General features: G+C 42.9%; 3 protein-coding genes across 4 annotated transcripts; 1 reads left to right on the forward strand and 2 right to left on the reverse strand.

Moving 5' to 3' along the window:
• Positions 1–427: 427 nt before the first annotated feature.
• LOC136478148 (presequence protease 1, chloroplastic/mitochondrial-like) lies at positions 428–8,839 on the forward strand. The gene is made up of 19 exons (XM_066476490.1): positions 428–863; positions 1,580–1,760; positions 1,935–2,109; positions 2,199–2,331; positions 2,431–2,501; positions 3,107–3,190; positions 3,521–3,611; positions 3,754–4,274; positions 4,362–4,526; positions 4,619–4,837; positions 5,551–5,678; positions 5,774–5,963; positions 6,132–6,215; positions 6,278–6,375; positions 6,680–6,944; positions 7,051–7,213; positions 7,385–7,565; positions 8,326–8,397; positions 8,501–8,839. Exons 1-19 carry the CDS (start codon positions 572–574, stop codon positions 8,640–8,642), a joined length of 3,255 nt encoding a protein of 1,084 aa, XP_066332587.1. The 5' UTR covers positions 428–571; the 3' UTR covers positions 8,643–8,839.
• Positions 8,840–9,170: 331 nt separating this feature from the next.
• LOC136478152 (uncharacterized) lies at positions 9,171–10,732 on the reverse strand. Its single transcript, XM_066476495.1, has one exon. It carries the CDS (start codon positions 10,730–10,732, stop codon positions 10,121–10,123), a length of 612 nt encoding a protein of 203 aa, XP_066332592.1. The 3' UTR covers positions 9,171–10,120.
• Positions 10,733–11,004: 272 nt separating this feature from the next.
• On the reverse strand, positions 11,005–14,845 carry LOC136478151 (uncharacterized). Of its 2 annotated transcripts, none has more exons than XM_066476493.1 (7): positions 14,078–14,845; positions 13,893–13,990; positions 13,643–13,808; positions 12,985–13,080; positions 12,771–12,890; positions 12,375–12,637; positions 11,005–11,141 (listed from the first exon to the last, which is right to left on the reverse strand). In XM_066476493.1, exons 1-7 carry the CDS (start codon positions 14,244–14,246, stop codon positions 11,031–11,033), a joined length of 1,023 nt encoding a protein of 340 aa, XP_066332590.1. In that variant the 5' UTR covers positions 14,247–14,845; the 3' UTR covers positions 11,005–11,030. The 2 variants fall into 2 exon arrangements, with proteins under 2 accessions (XP_066332590.1, XP_066332591.1); XM_066476494.1 differs by having other exon boundaries at positions 13,643–13,784; positions 14,078–14,835.
• Positions 14,846–15,024: the final 179 nt, after the last annotated feature.

Genomic DNA, 15,024 nt, shown 5'->3' on the forward strand with positions numbered 1-15,024 from the left:
TTGCCTGCCCATGGGCCTACACTATGGATTTGGCGGTGTACCGAGGCTGGAAGGCCCAACTTGAGTTTTATTTTTTTTAGAAAAAATATGCTTCGAAGAGAGCCAAAATTGTAGCCATGCCAATGAAATGAAATAAAAATAAAAATGGTAATTGGAATTCTATAAAAGATCCTTTTATTCGGAAAAAGGTACAGTAGAATTCAAAACACCGAAGACAAACTTGCAAAACTCTACATCCCTTCAATGTCCACGCTGAAGACACGTCCAAAAGACGCCAAAATTCCCAAACACTTTGCGTGTACCACAATTCACACCAACTCACCATCAGCCAAACGAAATTCCATAGATCAATCCCAGCCATAAAAAAATCCACCAGAAAAAAACTCAAGATTTTTCTCCTCTCCTCGTCAGCTTCTTTAAGCCCAAGCAAAAACCTCGCCGCCGGGACAGCCCAGGAAACGAACCGAAAGCCTAATCGCAGTCCCACTCCCAGCAACAACCTACGCCGCCCGTAACTCCAATCCAGAACTCCAGAGTCCAGAGGCAGACCGGCAAGCTGGACACCGGCGGCATGGAGCGGGTGGCGTTGCTCCGCACTTCAGGCCGCCGCCTCCTACACCGCTGCCGCAGGGGCAGGTCCGTCGTCGTGCCCGCCGCCGCGGCCTCATCCTTGGCACGCCGGGCGTCCTCGTTCTCACTCCCGGCGCGCGGCTACTCGGCTCTGCCCCGCGGCGGCGCGCGATTCCTGACCGCGGCGGCGCCGCTGCACTGCTCCGGCCGATACTGGCCGGTCGCTGCGCCCCAGCTCGCGCGGAGGCTGTCCGCCCCCGCTGTATCTACCTCGCCCTCTCCTGTGCCCTATGGTGAGAACAGAACTGCTTCTGTTTGGAACGATCTGTAGCGGAACAAGTGGTTGTGAGGTGTGCTATTTTACTTGCAATTGCCGAAGCAAAAGGAGGCAATGTGTTGAATCGCTGCGAACTGTATAGTTGGTTTGGAATGAAAATGATGGCTAGTGTATGGTGGGGTTTCCCTTTGTGTACTGTTTTAGGTCTCATGATTGATTCTTCATTTCTTTGGCACATAAATCATGCATTTGCCCTGTGATTTTTGCTCATAGTGTTGACATGAGGCTGCTGGAGCTGATAGGGCACCACCAATGGAGGCTAACACTCTTAGTGGTTCTAGTACAAATAAAGTGATCCACATAGACTAGGAAATGTTGAGACTACTATTTACACAATGCAAACTATCACTACTTGTGGTTTGCAAAGAAACTTTTCCTTTGATCATGCTTACCTTTATTTCCTCTCCCTCTTCTTTTTTAGCATGGACCACCTTCTCTCTCCCCAAGCATACGTAGCTTTTGCAAGCCACTATGACAAGTGCAGAGCACATACTTTTTTTATCCGATCCTACATGGCTCTTGGGGCTACTAGTAAAAAAGCAGCGTTGGGGAAGGCCAATTTATATGCTACTTGAAAAGAAGCCATCATTCAGCCTGCATCCTTTTGTTATTTGAAAAAATTAAGGCCATATGTTCATCAAATGTGTGATCTCTTTCTTCTGACATAAGCAGATACAGATGACGTACATGAGTATGCCGCAAAGCTTGGATTTGAAAAGGTCTCTGAACAGACTATAGATGAGTGCAAATCAACTGCTGTTCTTTACAAGCACAAGAAGACGGGGGCTGAAGTGATGTCTGTGTCAAATGATGATGAGAATAAAGTGTTTGGCATTGTTTTCCGTACCCCTCCGTAAGTGCAGTTAATCCTTGCTTCTTTGTTTTGTCTATGGTAAATTAGTATTCCGATGTCCATTACACATAGGATTTGCTGTACAAAAAAATGAGGAGGCACATATAGTGAAAGAATGAATCATCGCATGTAAGCTTATTTTCGTGTTTTAAAGAAGATTATTTTTGTGACCAGGAAAAATTCGACTGGCATACCCCACATCCTTGAACATAGTGTTCTCTGTGGATCGAGAAAATACCCTTTAAAAGAACCATTTGTGGAGCTCCTAAAGGGTAGTCTGCATACATTCCTGAATGCATTCACATATCCAGATCGGACATGTTATCCGGTTGCATCAACAAACACTAAGGTAAGACCTAATGACCACAAATGTGCTTGCATCATTTGTTCAGCAACTCTTTGTTTAACATTATCATCGTACACTTGGTTGCTTTCCAGGATTTTTACAACTTGGTAGACGTATACCTTGATGCAGTCTTTTTCCCTAAATGTGTTGACGACTTCCAAACATTTCAACAAGAAGGTTGGCACTATGAGCTTGACAACCCTGAAGAAGAGATAACATACAAAGGTTTGTTTGTTCAATCTAACTTAATAGAGCAAGCAAATTTACATGTGATATTACTTGTCATTCAAAATGCATTCGAATATAAACCTTTAACAATTTTAGGTGTCGTCTTCAATGAGATGAAAGGAGTTTACTCTCAACCTGATAACATAATGGGACGTGTATCCCAACAGGTAAATTAGTGTTCTGTTTCAGGTGTTAAATTTCTTGGCATCTTGTTCGATTTTACTAGCCTTTAGGAGAATGCAATGCGATTGCATATCTTATTATCCTTTACACGATATTGCCCTGATATCTCCTTGTCAAAGGGCATAACATGATCAGGCCCTTCTACTACCTTAATCTATTGCTGAGATTGAACTTTGATGGTTTGACCATATAATTAGTTGAATTTTGGTTAATTTATGTACTATCATTACCAGATGAGACCAGGTCCAGGCCTATAGGTTGGTATATTGCTCTTTTTTTCTGATGAGTTGCTTGACTAAGCATTACAATGAACCTGGGTCCAGAGATGTTGCATTTCACCTGTATTCATTCTGCTTTCTTGTTTAAAGTTTATACTGGGTTTATTCTAGGCTTTAGTACAGTAGGTTGCAGTAACTTTATTAGTATATGCTTCCTTGATAGATTCTTTTCCAATTTATCTGTTTGTGCTAATATACCTGGGTGCTTTTTTTTTTTCTGTTCGTAGGCATTTTTTATGGCCTCTCTTTTCATGATCTTATTTTTCCAGTTGTTACAAGTACAAGGACTAACTTTTCAGAACATTCTGCAGGCACTTTCCCCTGATAACACATATGGTGTTGATAGTGGTGGGGACCCAAATGAAATCCCAAAGCTTACTTTTGAAGAATTCAAGGTTTGTTATCAATCTGGATCCAAATTTTGGATCCTCACTTATTGGTACTTACCATGTCATTTGCTTGTATATACTTTGTACCAGCAATGCAGTGCTTCATGATGTAGTTTCCTTTGAGCTGTTAGCTATTGCTTGGGCCCTTTACTCTTCAGAGTTAATTTTAATAATTGGTGGTTTTCATTGTGATGTATAAAAAAACAAGTGCTAGATCACCTCACCAGATTTCATTCTAGCACCAACAAAAATTATCTTTATCTTTTGGAGTATCACTAAGCTAATATTGGTTGCTTAGTTAGCTGTTAATTACTTGTATGTCTTGCTCGTCTGCAGGAGTTCCATAGTAAGTATTATCATCCAAGCAATGCTAGGATCTGGTTCTATGGTGATGATGACCCAAAAGAGCGTCTACGCGTTCTAAGTGGTAAGTTGCAAATCTAAAAGCAAATACTGATTGTACTCGCATGGCTGCTGTTTTTTTAACCACCTTTTTCATGATCCTCCAAGTTTCCTGTTTCTTATCTCTTGTAAAATGTCTATCCTTTTCTTTCCCCTTTCTTCTGTAGAATACCTTGACCAGTTTGAAGCCAGCCCTGCTCCTAATGAATCAAAGGTTTGGCCACAGAGGCTATTCAAAGAACCTGTGAGGATCATAGAGAAGTATCCTGCTGGTCAAGAAGGTGATTTGACAAAGAAATATATGGTGTGCATCAATTGGCTTTTGTCAGAGGAGCCATTAGATGTAGAAACTGAGCTTGCACTTGGTTTCCTGGATCATCTATTGCTGGGGACTCCAGCTTCACCACTTAGAAGGATTCTTCTTGAAAGTGGTCTAGGAGAAGCTATTGTGGGAGGTGGTGTTGAGGATGAGCTCCTTCAACCACAATTTAGCATAGGCCTGAAAGGTGTATCAGAGGATAATATTCAAAAAGTTGAAGAGTTGGTTATGGAAACTTTGAAGAATTTGGCAGAGGAAGGATTTGCAACAGAAGCGGTGGAGGCTTCCATGAACACGATCGAATTTTCTCTTAGGGAGAACAACACAGGGTCATTCCCTCGAGGCTTGTCACTGATGCTTCGTTCAATTGTATGAATAACTATCTCATGATTTTCATTTTAAGAAAATCCATATGTTTGAAGATATTCATGTAATGTCTTCACAAAAAAAATGCAGGGGAAATGGATATATGATATGGACCCTTTTGAGCCTCTGAAATATGAACAGCCACTGCAGCAATTAAAAGCACGAATTGCAGAGGAGGGATCAAAAGCTGTGTTCTCACCGCTCATTGAGAAATTTATTTTGAAGAATTCACATCGTGTCACAGTTGAAATGCAGGTCAGTAGAGAACTTCTCCCTTCATATTGTGTACACCGAACTAGCTTTTTTATGGCTCAGATATACTTCAAATTTAAACCTTCAATGTGCAGCCTGATCCAGAGAAAGCATCACGTGATGAAGCAGCTGAGAAAGAAATCCTAAAACAAGTGAAAGCTAGCATGACTCAGGAAGATCTTGCGGAGTTGGCACGTGCTACAAAGGAGCTAAAGGAAAAACAAGAAACACCAGATCCTCCAGAAGCTCTCAAGGCTGTTCCTAGTCTGTCATTGCAAGATATCCCAAAAAAGCCTACTCATGTACCAATTGAGGTAGTTCTTTGGCTCGCAATTGTGACATATTTGGCCAATGTTCTGCATTTTTTTTATAAAAAAAATAAATAAATCATGAAATCTAGCCTAGTGTTCTATTTGAATTGTTCCTAGTTCTTAGTTTTCCAAGTAGTTTATGAAGAAATCAGCAGTCTGCCCAGCTTAGTGCTAAGCTAAATATAAACTTGTTATGAAAAATCTAGCCTTGATGGGAGTTACATGTATTGGGCTGCTGGCCAGAAGTTATTACTACAACTTGGTAACGAGGAAAATTATTTAGGAGCCAATATGTGTGTGACGTAGATTTTTCAGATTCCCTATTTTCTGAAACTTTCACCTAAATAAAGAGTTAATGTGACATTGGTGAACTTAAAAGTCTTTTTAGCGGATAGCACAAAATTTCTAAGACAATCTAACTTCTGTGTACCATATGCCTCCTTACCCTGCACAGTAAGAAATTCTGTGCCACTTATTGGTGCAGGCTGAATGCTTCGCTATCTATCAGCAAAAGTTACCAATCGAGTATATCATAAATATTTTTCTCAGGATATGTATTGGGCAGTTGATAATCTTCGAATTATAAACTTTTAAAATTTTAAGATAATGAGTAGTGTTACCTTTCTTTTCCTGGGTAGGTTATATTTCTTTATCTTCTTCATTTTGCTGTTTTATATGTAGACTACAAATTGATGGTAAATGACAAACACATGTAGGTTGGAGAGATAAACGGTGTCAAGGTTTTGCAACATGATCTCTTCACCAATGATGTCGTCTACTCTGAGGTTGTATTTGATATGGGTTCAATGAAGAAAGAACATCTGCAATTGTTGCCATTGTTCTGGTGAGCTGGTTGACTGATGCACTGCTGTTGATCTATCATGAAGATATTCCTGCATATTATATGGCTTTTGAACTAATTATGAGCATGTGTACCAGCCAATCCTTACTGGAGATGGGCACAAAAGACATGGACTTTGTGCAACTTAATCAATTAATTGGTAGAAAAACTGGAGGCATATCAGTTTACCCATTCACGTCATCGGTTAGGGGAAAAGAAGATCCTCTTACTCGCATCATCGTTCGGGGAAAGGCAATGGCGCCACGAGTAGAAGATTTGTTTAATCTGGTATGTGTTTGATAATGTTGTATGTGGACCATATTGGCAAAGGGAATGCCAGGTGTAGAAGACATTCTTGCTGGTTAATTTGTTGACTTGCATGAGAACTGATCTTGTCAGACAATTGCTGCTATCATATTTACATAATGAAAATAAATGACTTTTCTGTTATTTCAGATGTACATCATTCTTCAAGATGTTCAATTCACAGAACAGCAGAGGTTCAAGCAGTTTGTTTCTCAAAGTAAAGCAAGAATGGAGGTAATAAACTGGCATCTTTGTGCTATATAATGTCTGGTTATTTAATACTTTGTCCAATACAGAATCGATTGAGGGGCAGTGGCCATGGCATAGCAGCTGCTAGAATGGATGCTAAGTTAAATGCAGCTGGATGGATTTCTGAACAAATGGGTGGTGTTAGGTAAGATTCTTTGTGTTATATGCACATATGTGGATTGTCAGGTCGGCTGGTTCCCAGAATGGAATTTATCATTACCACCCTGTATGCATATACCCGGAGTGCTCTGTGCTAGACTACTGTAGCTTACATCTATGATTTGGTTTCTTGGTTTATTCTTCTTTTTCCTTTCTTTTGTGTGATGGATTTTGCTTTCAGTGCTTTGAGAAGCCATTTATAAGAAGTGCAGTTGTCTTCAAGTAGCCATAATTCTTATCAACATGCTGCCATGTGAGATATTCGTTTATCTATATGTTGCTGTTGGCAGTTATCTTGAGTATCTGCGGGACCTGGAAACTAAGATTGATCAAGACTGGGTCAGCATATCATCTTCACTCGAGGAAATGAGAAAATCACTCTTTTCCAAGAATGGTTGCTTGATCAACCTAACAAGTGACTGGAAAAATCTTGAAAAATCAAGCCAACATATTGCCAAATTTCTTGATTCACTCCCAAGTAGCCCATCCCTTGGAAGTGATCCATGGCTTTCTCGGCTACCTTCTGTGAATGAAGCCATTGTTGTCCCAACTCAGGTAATGGCTAGTTGTCTGAATGCTTTCAGCAATCACGGAGAGATTATTACTCATTGGCAATTTGGCATATTGAAAATTTTCAATATCATTTTATCCGTTGTTGAAGGTTAATTATGTTGGAAAAGCTGGAAACCTTTACCAAAGTGGATACCAGCTCAATGGAAGCGCCTATGTCATCTCAAAGCACATAAGCAATACATGGCTATGGGATCGTGTTCGAGTTAGCGGTGGTGCATATGGAGGATTTTGTGATTTTGACACCCATTCAGGTTCTATTCTAGCTCTGTTTGATGATTTGTTATTTCAACATTTTCTATATAACTAGTAAAACAATAAGAAAAATGTTCCGTTGCCCATTCATATTTATTATTATAGTTATGTGTTACGCTTTCTGCATGGTAAACTATTCACACATTGCTAAATATTGTTTACTGTTTCAGGAGTGTTCTCATATTTATCATATCGTGATCCAAACTTACTGAAAACACTAGAGGTCTATGACGAGACAGCAAGATTCCTCAGAGAGCTAGAAATGGATGATGATGCACTCACAAAAGCTATTATTGGAACCATAGGCGATGTTGACGCCTACCAGCTACCAGATGCTAAAGGTTACAGCAGGTATGCAAGCCTCCATTTATGCTGCATCCTCTTGTCCAGCACAAATCAACCAGCAATTGATGATACAAATTAACCAACAATTGATGATACCAATTAACCAACAATTGATGATACCAATTAACCAACAATTGATGATACCAATTAACCAACAATTGATGATATGCCTTATCATTGGTGGTTTTGATCGAAACATCTACTCTGATCAGAGCTGACAGTGATGTACTGTAAACTGGCATCTTGTCACTCGTAGGCCTGTTCATGGACAGTGCAGTAGGCCAAAGCTTTAAAATGATTATTAGAATAACTAAAGTTTAGTAAATTGGTAATTTGTTTTGGGGAAATGGGTCCTGCGGCTTGTGCGCCCTGATCGCCGAACACATCTTGCTGCTGGTTGTGATATTGGTTGGGTCGGAAGTTATCATCTTAGTAGATACAGCAACATTTGTTCTGATACATTTTGTTATAGATTGGCTGTTTTATGAAAATACGATGATCAAACATGCATGAACTAGTTCCATAGTCACAAAGTTCTAGGACGATTGAGTCGTGGAACAAGAATCGAGAAATGTGCTATGCTTCTTAAGAAAGGTTTTCCCACTGCGGGGACCAGATTGTTTCCGGAACAGGAATGGTGTTCCCGGGACGAGGAACGTGGCACCGTACCACATTCCCAATGACGACTAGCTCTTTCTTTAGTGTGGGGTCATAGCACATAAATATTATGTAGCTGTGCTAAACATGCATGATGGCTTTTTTTCAGCCTAATGAGATATTTACTGGGCATCACGGATGAGGAACGCCAGCAAAGACGTGCAGAGATACTATCAACAAGGTAGGCAAATCCATGATCCAATCGGCATACCTTTTTATTTTCCAGCATATTGGATTGTCACACTGGATTTAAACTGTATTGCTTTTTTTTCTTCATGTGACAGTCCGAAGGATTTCAAGGAGTTTGCTGATGCTGTTGAAACCATCAAGGACAACGGGGTCGTGGTTGCCGTTGCGTCACCAGATGATGTTGAAGCTGCGAATAAGGAAAACCCGGTATTCCCTGAAGTAAAGAAGTGCCTGTGAGGTCCACCGCTCCTTAATAAGGATTTTAGTTGGGAGGTGTTTTTTCGACAGGTCTTCACCCGACACCAGTGAATGCCAAGTCTGACAATGTATGTTACATATTGCGAGAGCACCATCTCTACGATCATTGTTATAGCCGAATCTTGGCTTTCTCTTTTCCCATGCAATTTTGGGAGTCAATAATTAGTTCAGAGGTAGGAGCGAAGCACATAGATGTATGCTAGATTGCTAGCGTCTTCCCATGTTAACTCCCCTCAGAGTTCAAAGTCGGATGTACACAATGGTTCAGACAAAATAGAAACAGATGATGAGATTTCCACAAATTGTTCAGGATTTCCATATTGAATACACCCCGTGCAAGGATAACAAACTGTTTAGAAAACACTTTTTGGATTGGGTCACACTTTTCCAACGAATTTGCTAGTATCTATGTTTACTCTTGTCCTTGCGAAGCCGGACAAAGGATGATTTTTTTCGAGTCTATAATCATGTAAATGGAAATGCATCTTGTTATACATCTACAGTACTGTTATTTGATAAACTTGTCCAAACAGAGCATCTGGTTGATCATGAAGTGGCTTCCTGCTCTGCTGGTGGTGCGCTGTGCTGCTGAGCGGAGAAGCCATGGCCGCGGCCACGGATCGCGCCTCCCACCGTCCCACGCTGCTCAGTACGCTACGTCTGCGACTGGCGGCCCTCGCTTTGTGTTGTGCACGCTGCTGAGAAGGGCGTCTTCAGCGGGAACGTGGGTGGATCGTCCTTTGCATCGCTATGTCTGAATTCTGATCATCCTTTGCATCACGTTGGGAAGGTAGGCGAACATGACCAGGGTTTTCCTAGCACATGCTACATAGGACAAACTGCCGAGATTGAGCTTTAACCCCTGTAAGTTAGCTGAACTTTGGTATATTTCTGCTTGATACTGCTCTCCTTTTCCTGACGAGTTGCTTAAGGGATTGTCCACCCTGGATGTTTTCTGAAGAGATACATTAATAATGTTGGTTTTGATGTGGCAGTCTGAAGGATTTTAAGGAGTTTGCTCATGCGGTATGGTTGCCGTGTCCATGGTTTCTCTTTCACCATGCAACATTGGGGGCAAGAACTGTGTGTGGCCAGCTAAGCAGAGTGTCACTGTATGCAAGATTGCTACCGATGCTGTGTTTCCCCTTGTAGATTCAGTGCTCAGACGATTCATGTAATTCTGACAGAATATACTGAAGAGATGATGAGATTTTGCTAAGATGATCAAGTACATCCTGTGCAACTAATGCTAGCGAATTGTTTATTAGATGCGCAGATGGCAGTGGCAATACACAGAATACCCTTTCCATGATATTGGGCCACATACATGGCTGCAAATGGAACAGGATGCATTAACCTGAACGATTAGTGCATCTGATCATGGCCGAATGAGATATCGCAGTCAGTAATTACATCAACAGGTTGCAGCTATGACGAAGTAGGACGACCTCGCTGGCTCACTTCCTGCTCTGCTGCTGGGCCTGGTGCTGCTGCTTGTGCAGCTGCGCTGACGCGATGGCCAGCATGGACCTCACCTTGGCCACGGCCGCGGTCTTGTCCGGCGGGCAGCTCGCCAGCGCCGCCCGCAGCGACCGCACGGCGGCGTCGGGCCGTCCCGCCCCCAGCGCCGCGCACGCCGCGCGGTACGCCTCGTCCGCGACCCTCGCGTCGTAGCAGGCAGGAGGGGCGGCTCCCCGGTCCCCCTGACCCTCGGGCCCCGTCTCCGTCTGCGCCGGCGGCTGTGAGGAGGCTGAGGCTGGGGCGGGGTCGAGGAGGGCGCAGGCGCGTGCGTACTCGGTGGAAGCGATGGCCGCGTCGATCTGCGACATGAGCGACTCGGGTGTAGATGGGAAGCTGCGGATCGCGTCGAACGGGCTCCACCCTCGCCGTCCGCCGCCGCCGACCCCGCTCGACATGGTTTGGTGGATCGCGACTAGCGTAAGCGATGAGGAACCACGCGAGAGAGGAGCTGTTGGGATTTGGGAAGTGGGGACCACACAAATGACAAACCGACCACACAGGCGTCGGAACTCAGGGGCGTATGGACTATGGAGCTTCTTCAGGAGCATCGCCGCAAACTGATAACATCAATATTAATCAGAGGAAAATTGGAAGATCACCAATAGGTGAATCACTGAATTCAATTAACCACCACCAAATCCAATTGTGTTTACCCCAACAAGCATCGCTCAAAAACTTTCGCTGCCAGGTCGACTAAGCTAAGTTTTACTTTTACATCGTATATACCAGGGCAGAAAGAAGAAAAGGAAAAGAGTATAGTCACGAAAGGAAAAGAAAAACTGTATGGTTGTCTGTTGAAGTTGGATCAGGACTGAGTCTCAACTGAGCTGCTGGGGGACTGGTAGCTCATGCACTGATGACACCAGACATCCACGGCACCACAACAGGAGCAGTGGGATGAGCATCTCTGTAAGGCTCCGAATACTTGTCTTTGAAGTTCAGTTTGGGGTGGTCAGCCTGCAGGTATCAGCGAAAACCATCATAAGTGAGATATATTTGCGAGGGAAATGGAAATGCCTTTTGCATGTACTCCCACATGACAAATTCAAAAACAAGTGACCAGAGGTTTGAACAAATAGTAGTCTTGTATTATAGACAAAAACCTAACATGAAGGAACCTTCAGCTTTGTCTAACTATTTATTAGTAATGTAGCAAGACAAATCAGCTTGCCCAATTATCATCATGCCATCATAAACCAGACTTATGCAATAACAGACACATTTACATCCACTAAAAAAAAAGGCGTACCCAGTGCAGAGAGCTCCCACTCTGTGCGGGGTCTGGGGAAGGGTGTCAGTGGCGAGCCTTACCCTCGCCTGTGCAATGCGAGGAGACCGCTACATCCACTATAATAAGAAAATTGATAGTTTGTTACCAGGACTAATGATTTTTTTTACAAAGAATACAAGCTTAAATAAATCTAAGAATGTAAACCAATACTCCCTCCGGTTCTCTAAAGCAAGTCGTTTTAAAGTTTTCTTAAGTCCAACATTTTAAACTTTGACTATAAATAATTTCTTTTGGGTTGAGTTTGAAAATATGAAAGTGATGTAAGTAGATTCATCTCGAAATGTAGTTTCATAAAAGTATATATGGACTATATTTTATAAATATTTTATAGCAAAAAGTTACAGTCAAAGTTGTTTCTTAAAGACCGTGTCGATGTCCAAAACGACTTGCTTTAGAGAACCGGAGGGAGTATACCACTAACTTGTCCATGCACCATCCTAACTCATTATTCAGATTAGGTAAAAATTGCTACAAAATGCATATCTCAGCTAACAATGAGATAAACTGCACTTCATCCACAAGCTTCAACAAGTTGCAAACTTGCGAAAAATAAGATTACTTTGCAATCATAGCCAAAAACAACTGTAATGGCTATATGAAAGTATGGTACAGTAAATGTGCAACAGCACCATGTTTTTATCTTGCTTCTACTATACAAATCCCTACAGCAAGTTAGAGACTTAAAGGAAACTACAGTGGTTTTGAACTTGGAAATAATATACAATATCACCTCATTTCCATACTATTAATAACAATTAACCTGTGTGATACACACAAAATGCATAAAACACTGAGGTCTTTAGTTAGGAATCATGAAGAATCAAGCATTGCCGACAATTATCCAAAAATCAAAGGGCTGCACTGGTTGCCAAAACACATATAGAACAGACATGCGCTACCTGTTTCAACCAGCACTCCTGATGTTTATGCTCATATTTGTCTGGTGAGAAGCATCCAAATTCCGATGGGCAATAAACCCATATATTGCACTTCAATTCCCCTGGCTTGGCATTCTTAGCTTGATCAAGACAAGCTTGACAACAATCAGCAGCAGATTCTTTGTGGTGTGTTAAACCCCATCTAACAGCGGCACCATCATAATCTGTATGTAGCTCAGCATTACATTGTGGGGACAAGGGTGGACCTGCTACTATCTCTTCTTCTGCAACAGTAGAGAACATTGGAAATCATAAATTAACTCATCAAGTAAGTACACAAAGGATCCAACTTGACACCAAGTGCTCTAAACATCATAAATCAACACAAACACATTGCATCACCATATAAGAACAAACCTTCTGGTTCATTTTCAGGTTTATCATCATGTACAGTATGTGTGACTTCGTCTGGTATCCAAAGGCCAATATCCTCCATAAGCATATGCCAGTTGAACTCCAGGGCTCGTTTTAACATTCCTACAGGGTAAGACCAAACTCAAGTTTTACAGTTGAGGAAACAAAATATATAGAAGCACCAAAGGTACCAAAACAGAAAGTTATGGTCACATACTGGTTTCCTCACTAGATAGGTCCAAATTTGATTGATTCCGAGTGGATGCAACTTTGATGTCTTTTAACTTCTCAACACGCCATGATTCCACCACTTCTGCCATATGCCCATATATATTAATAAAAGAGAGAGATATACTTCAAGCTCTGTATAATAATAGAAGACTGGTTTGGTAATAAATCAATCTAGATCTTGCATGCTGCAAAAGCAAGAAGGAAGCATGCATAGCACAAAGCCAGAAGGATCACGTTTAGAGTAAATTTTTAAAGTGATGGAGAACATAGTGGAAACAGACTAAGCAGAGACTGAAGGAACGCTCGTGCCAAACGACTAAGACCATTAGCTCATTGGGCTTCCTATCTCATCATTTTTCTTTACAGATTAATTCATACTTTCATTATGCTCAAAGAACCACTCAGGCAACAGCATTTAGCACGGGTCATAAGTGCAACTTGAACTGATAAGCACTGAGAAATTTAAAAACACTTCTCTTCAGGTCTCCGGTGGATGTGTCAAAATAGGCCCATAGCACAAATGCATGCCAAGTGGGCATCCGATAATGAGATAAGATAAACATAGAGGGCCGAGTTATGCACAGGTGATATAAAAAAAGAGCGCAATCTCATTGTACATAAAACAGCAGCCCTACACAGAATACCTCTTTGTTGCGTAAGGCTACTGTTATCTCCCAAGTTGTGCAGCCGCCGCACAATATCATAAGAAACCTTCTGCTTCAGCACCTGAGGCAGCTCCTCCCGCCGCTTCAACTCCTGGGCGAATTTCTTCCGCAGCTTCTTTACCTTTGCATTCAGAATTTCAGTGGACTAGATCGTAAGTACTATTAGGTACTAATCTATCAACACAAAGAACATACGAAATTTTTTAAAAGAGTTGTCCATTGGAAGTACCGCCCGAACGAGCTCAACGGGCTCCAACTCGCGGCGAATCCGGATCGACTCCTCCACCCTCCTAATCTGCTCCTCCGTATACTGCACCACTTCCCCTCCTGAAGAAAAGATCAAATAACACCTAGTCAGATCAAAGAAAGTAGGGGTAAACCGAAGGTGTAAACATGGCAAGGGATTCCACTCACGGTTGGGAACGGTGGGTGCGAAGGAAGCGGGGGCGGTGAGGGAGCGGAGCACGAGCAGCGCGGCGACGAGGTTGCCGAGGCAGACGGCCACGGTGACGCGCCGGTAGGCGCACCACCCCGTGGTGGCGCGGCCCCCGAACGACGCCGCCCGCGCTATGCCCCTCGCCATGGCGCCGCCTCCGCCATCCCTACCGACGCGGCATTGCGCCCCGCGGCCTCCGATTCGCGAGCTCCCCGCCTCGATCTCGCACGACCGCGCACCCCACGACTCGACCGACGCCGACGACCAGACCAATGCGCAGGCTAGACACGATCGTCACGCCGATGGAAACTTCTGGAATCGGACGGCGCCTCCGACTTCGCAATTCGTTTGGGCGCTCTCGTTTCCGCAAACGAAGAAGGGGGGAACTACTAGGAATATGAAGCAAATCCCTTTGTTGGGGCTTTCAGGCTGCCTCTGTCACGTGGGGGCTCTGTTGATGCTAGCATTGTGGCCCACTTGTCAGATTAGGTTTTTCTGTGGTGTACAGGACTGTGGCCGAAGCACAGAGTGACAGGAGGAATGCAGCGAAGGGATTTCACTGTATTTGATTACGAGGGTAAGTACTTTTGTGCAATCATTAGCAACCGTGATTAGTGAGGGTGCATTCTCTATTGCAAATTGGTGCCTTGTTTAATCAGCCTGTTCGTTTGTTGGTTTCAGCCAGGGCTTATCAGCCAGCCAACTATGTTTTTCTCTCACACCAAACCAGCACTAGTCGAGCTTATCAGTCCAAAAACCAACCAGCGAACAGGCCGAATATACAAAGCTTCAGTTAACCTACCGCAGATGTCAGAAGGTAACAGAATCTCAGATACAGGCTCGTCATACAGTAATACGGAATAAAGCTAATACTACTAGGGTTGTACGAGCAACATCACAAACCAACCTGTACCCTGTTCATTTG

Source organism: Miscanthus floridulus, chromosome 8, assembly GCF_019320115.1.
Source record: "Miscanthus floridulus cultivar M001 chromosome 8, ASM1932011v1, whole genome shotgun sequence".
Classification (NCBI taxonomy): domain Eukaryota; kingdom Viridiplantae; phylum Streptophyta; class Magnoliopsida; order Poales; family Poaceae; genus Miscanthus; species Miscanthus floridulus.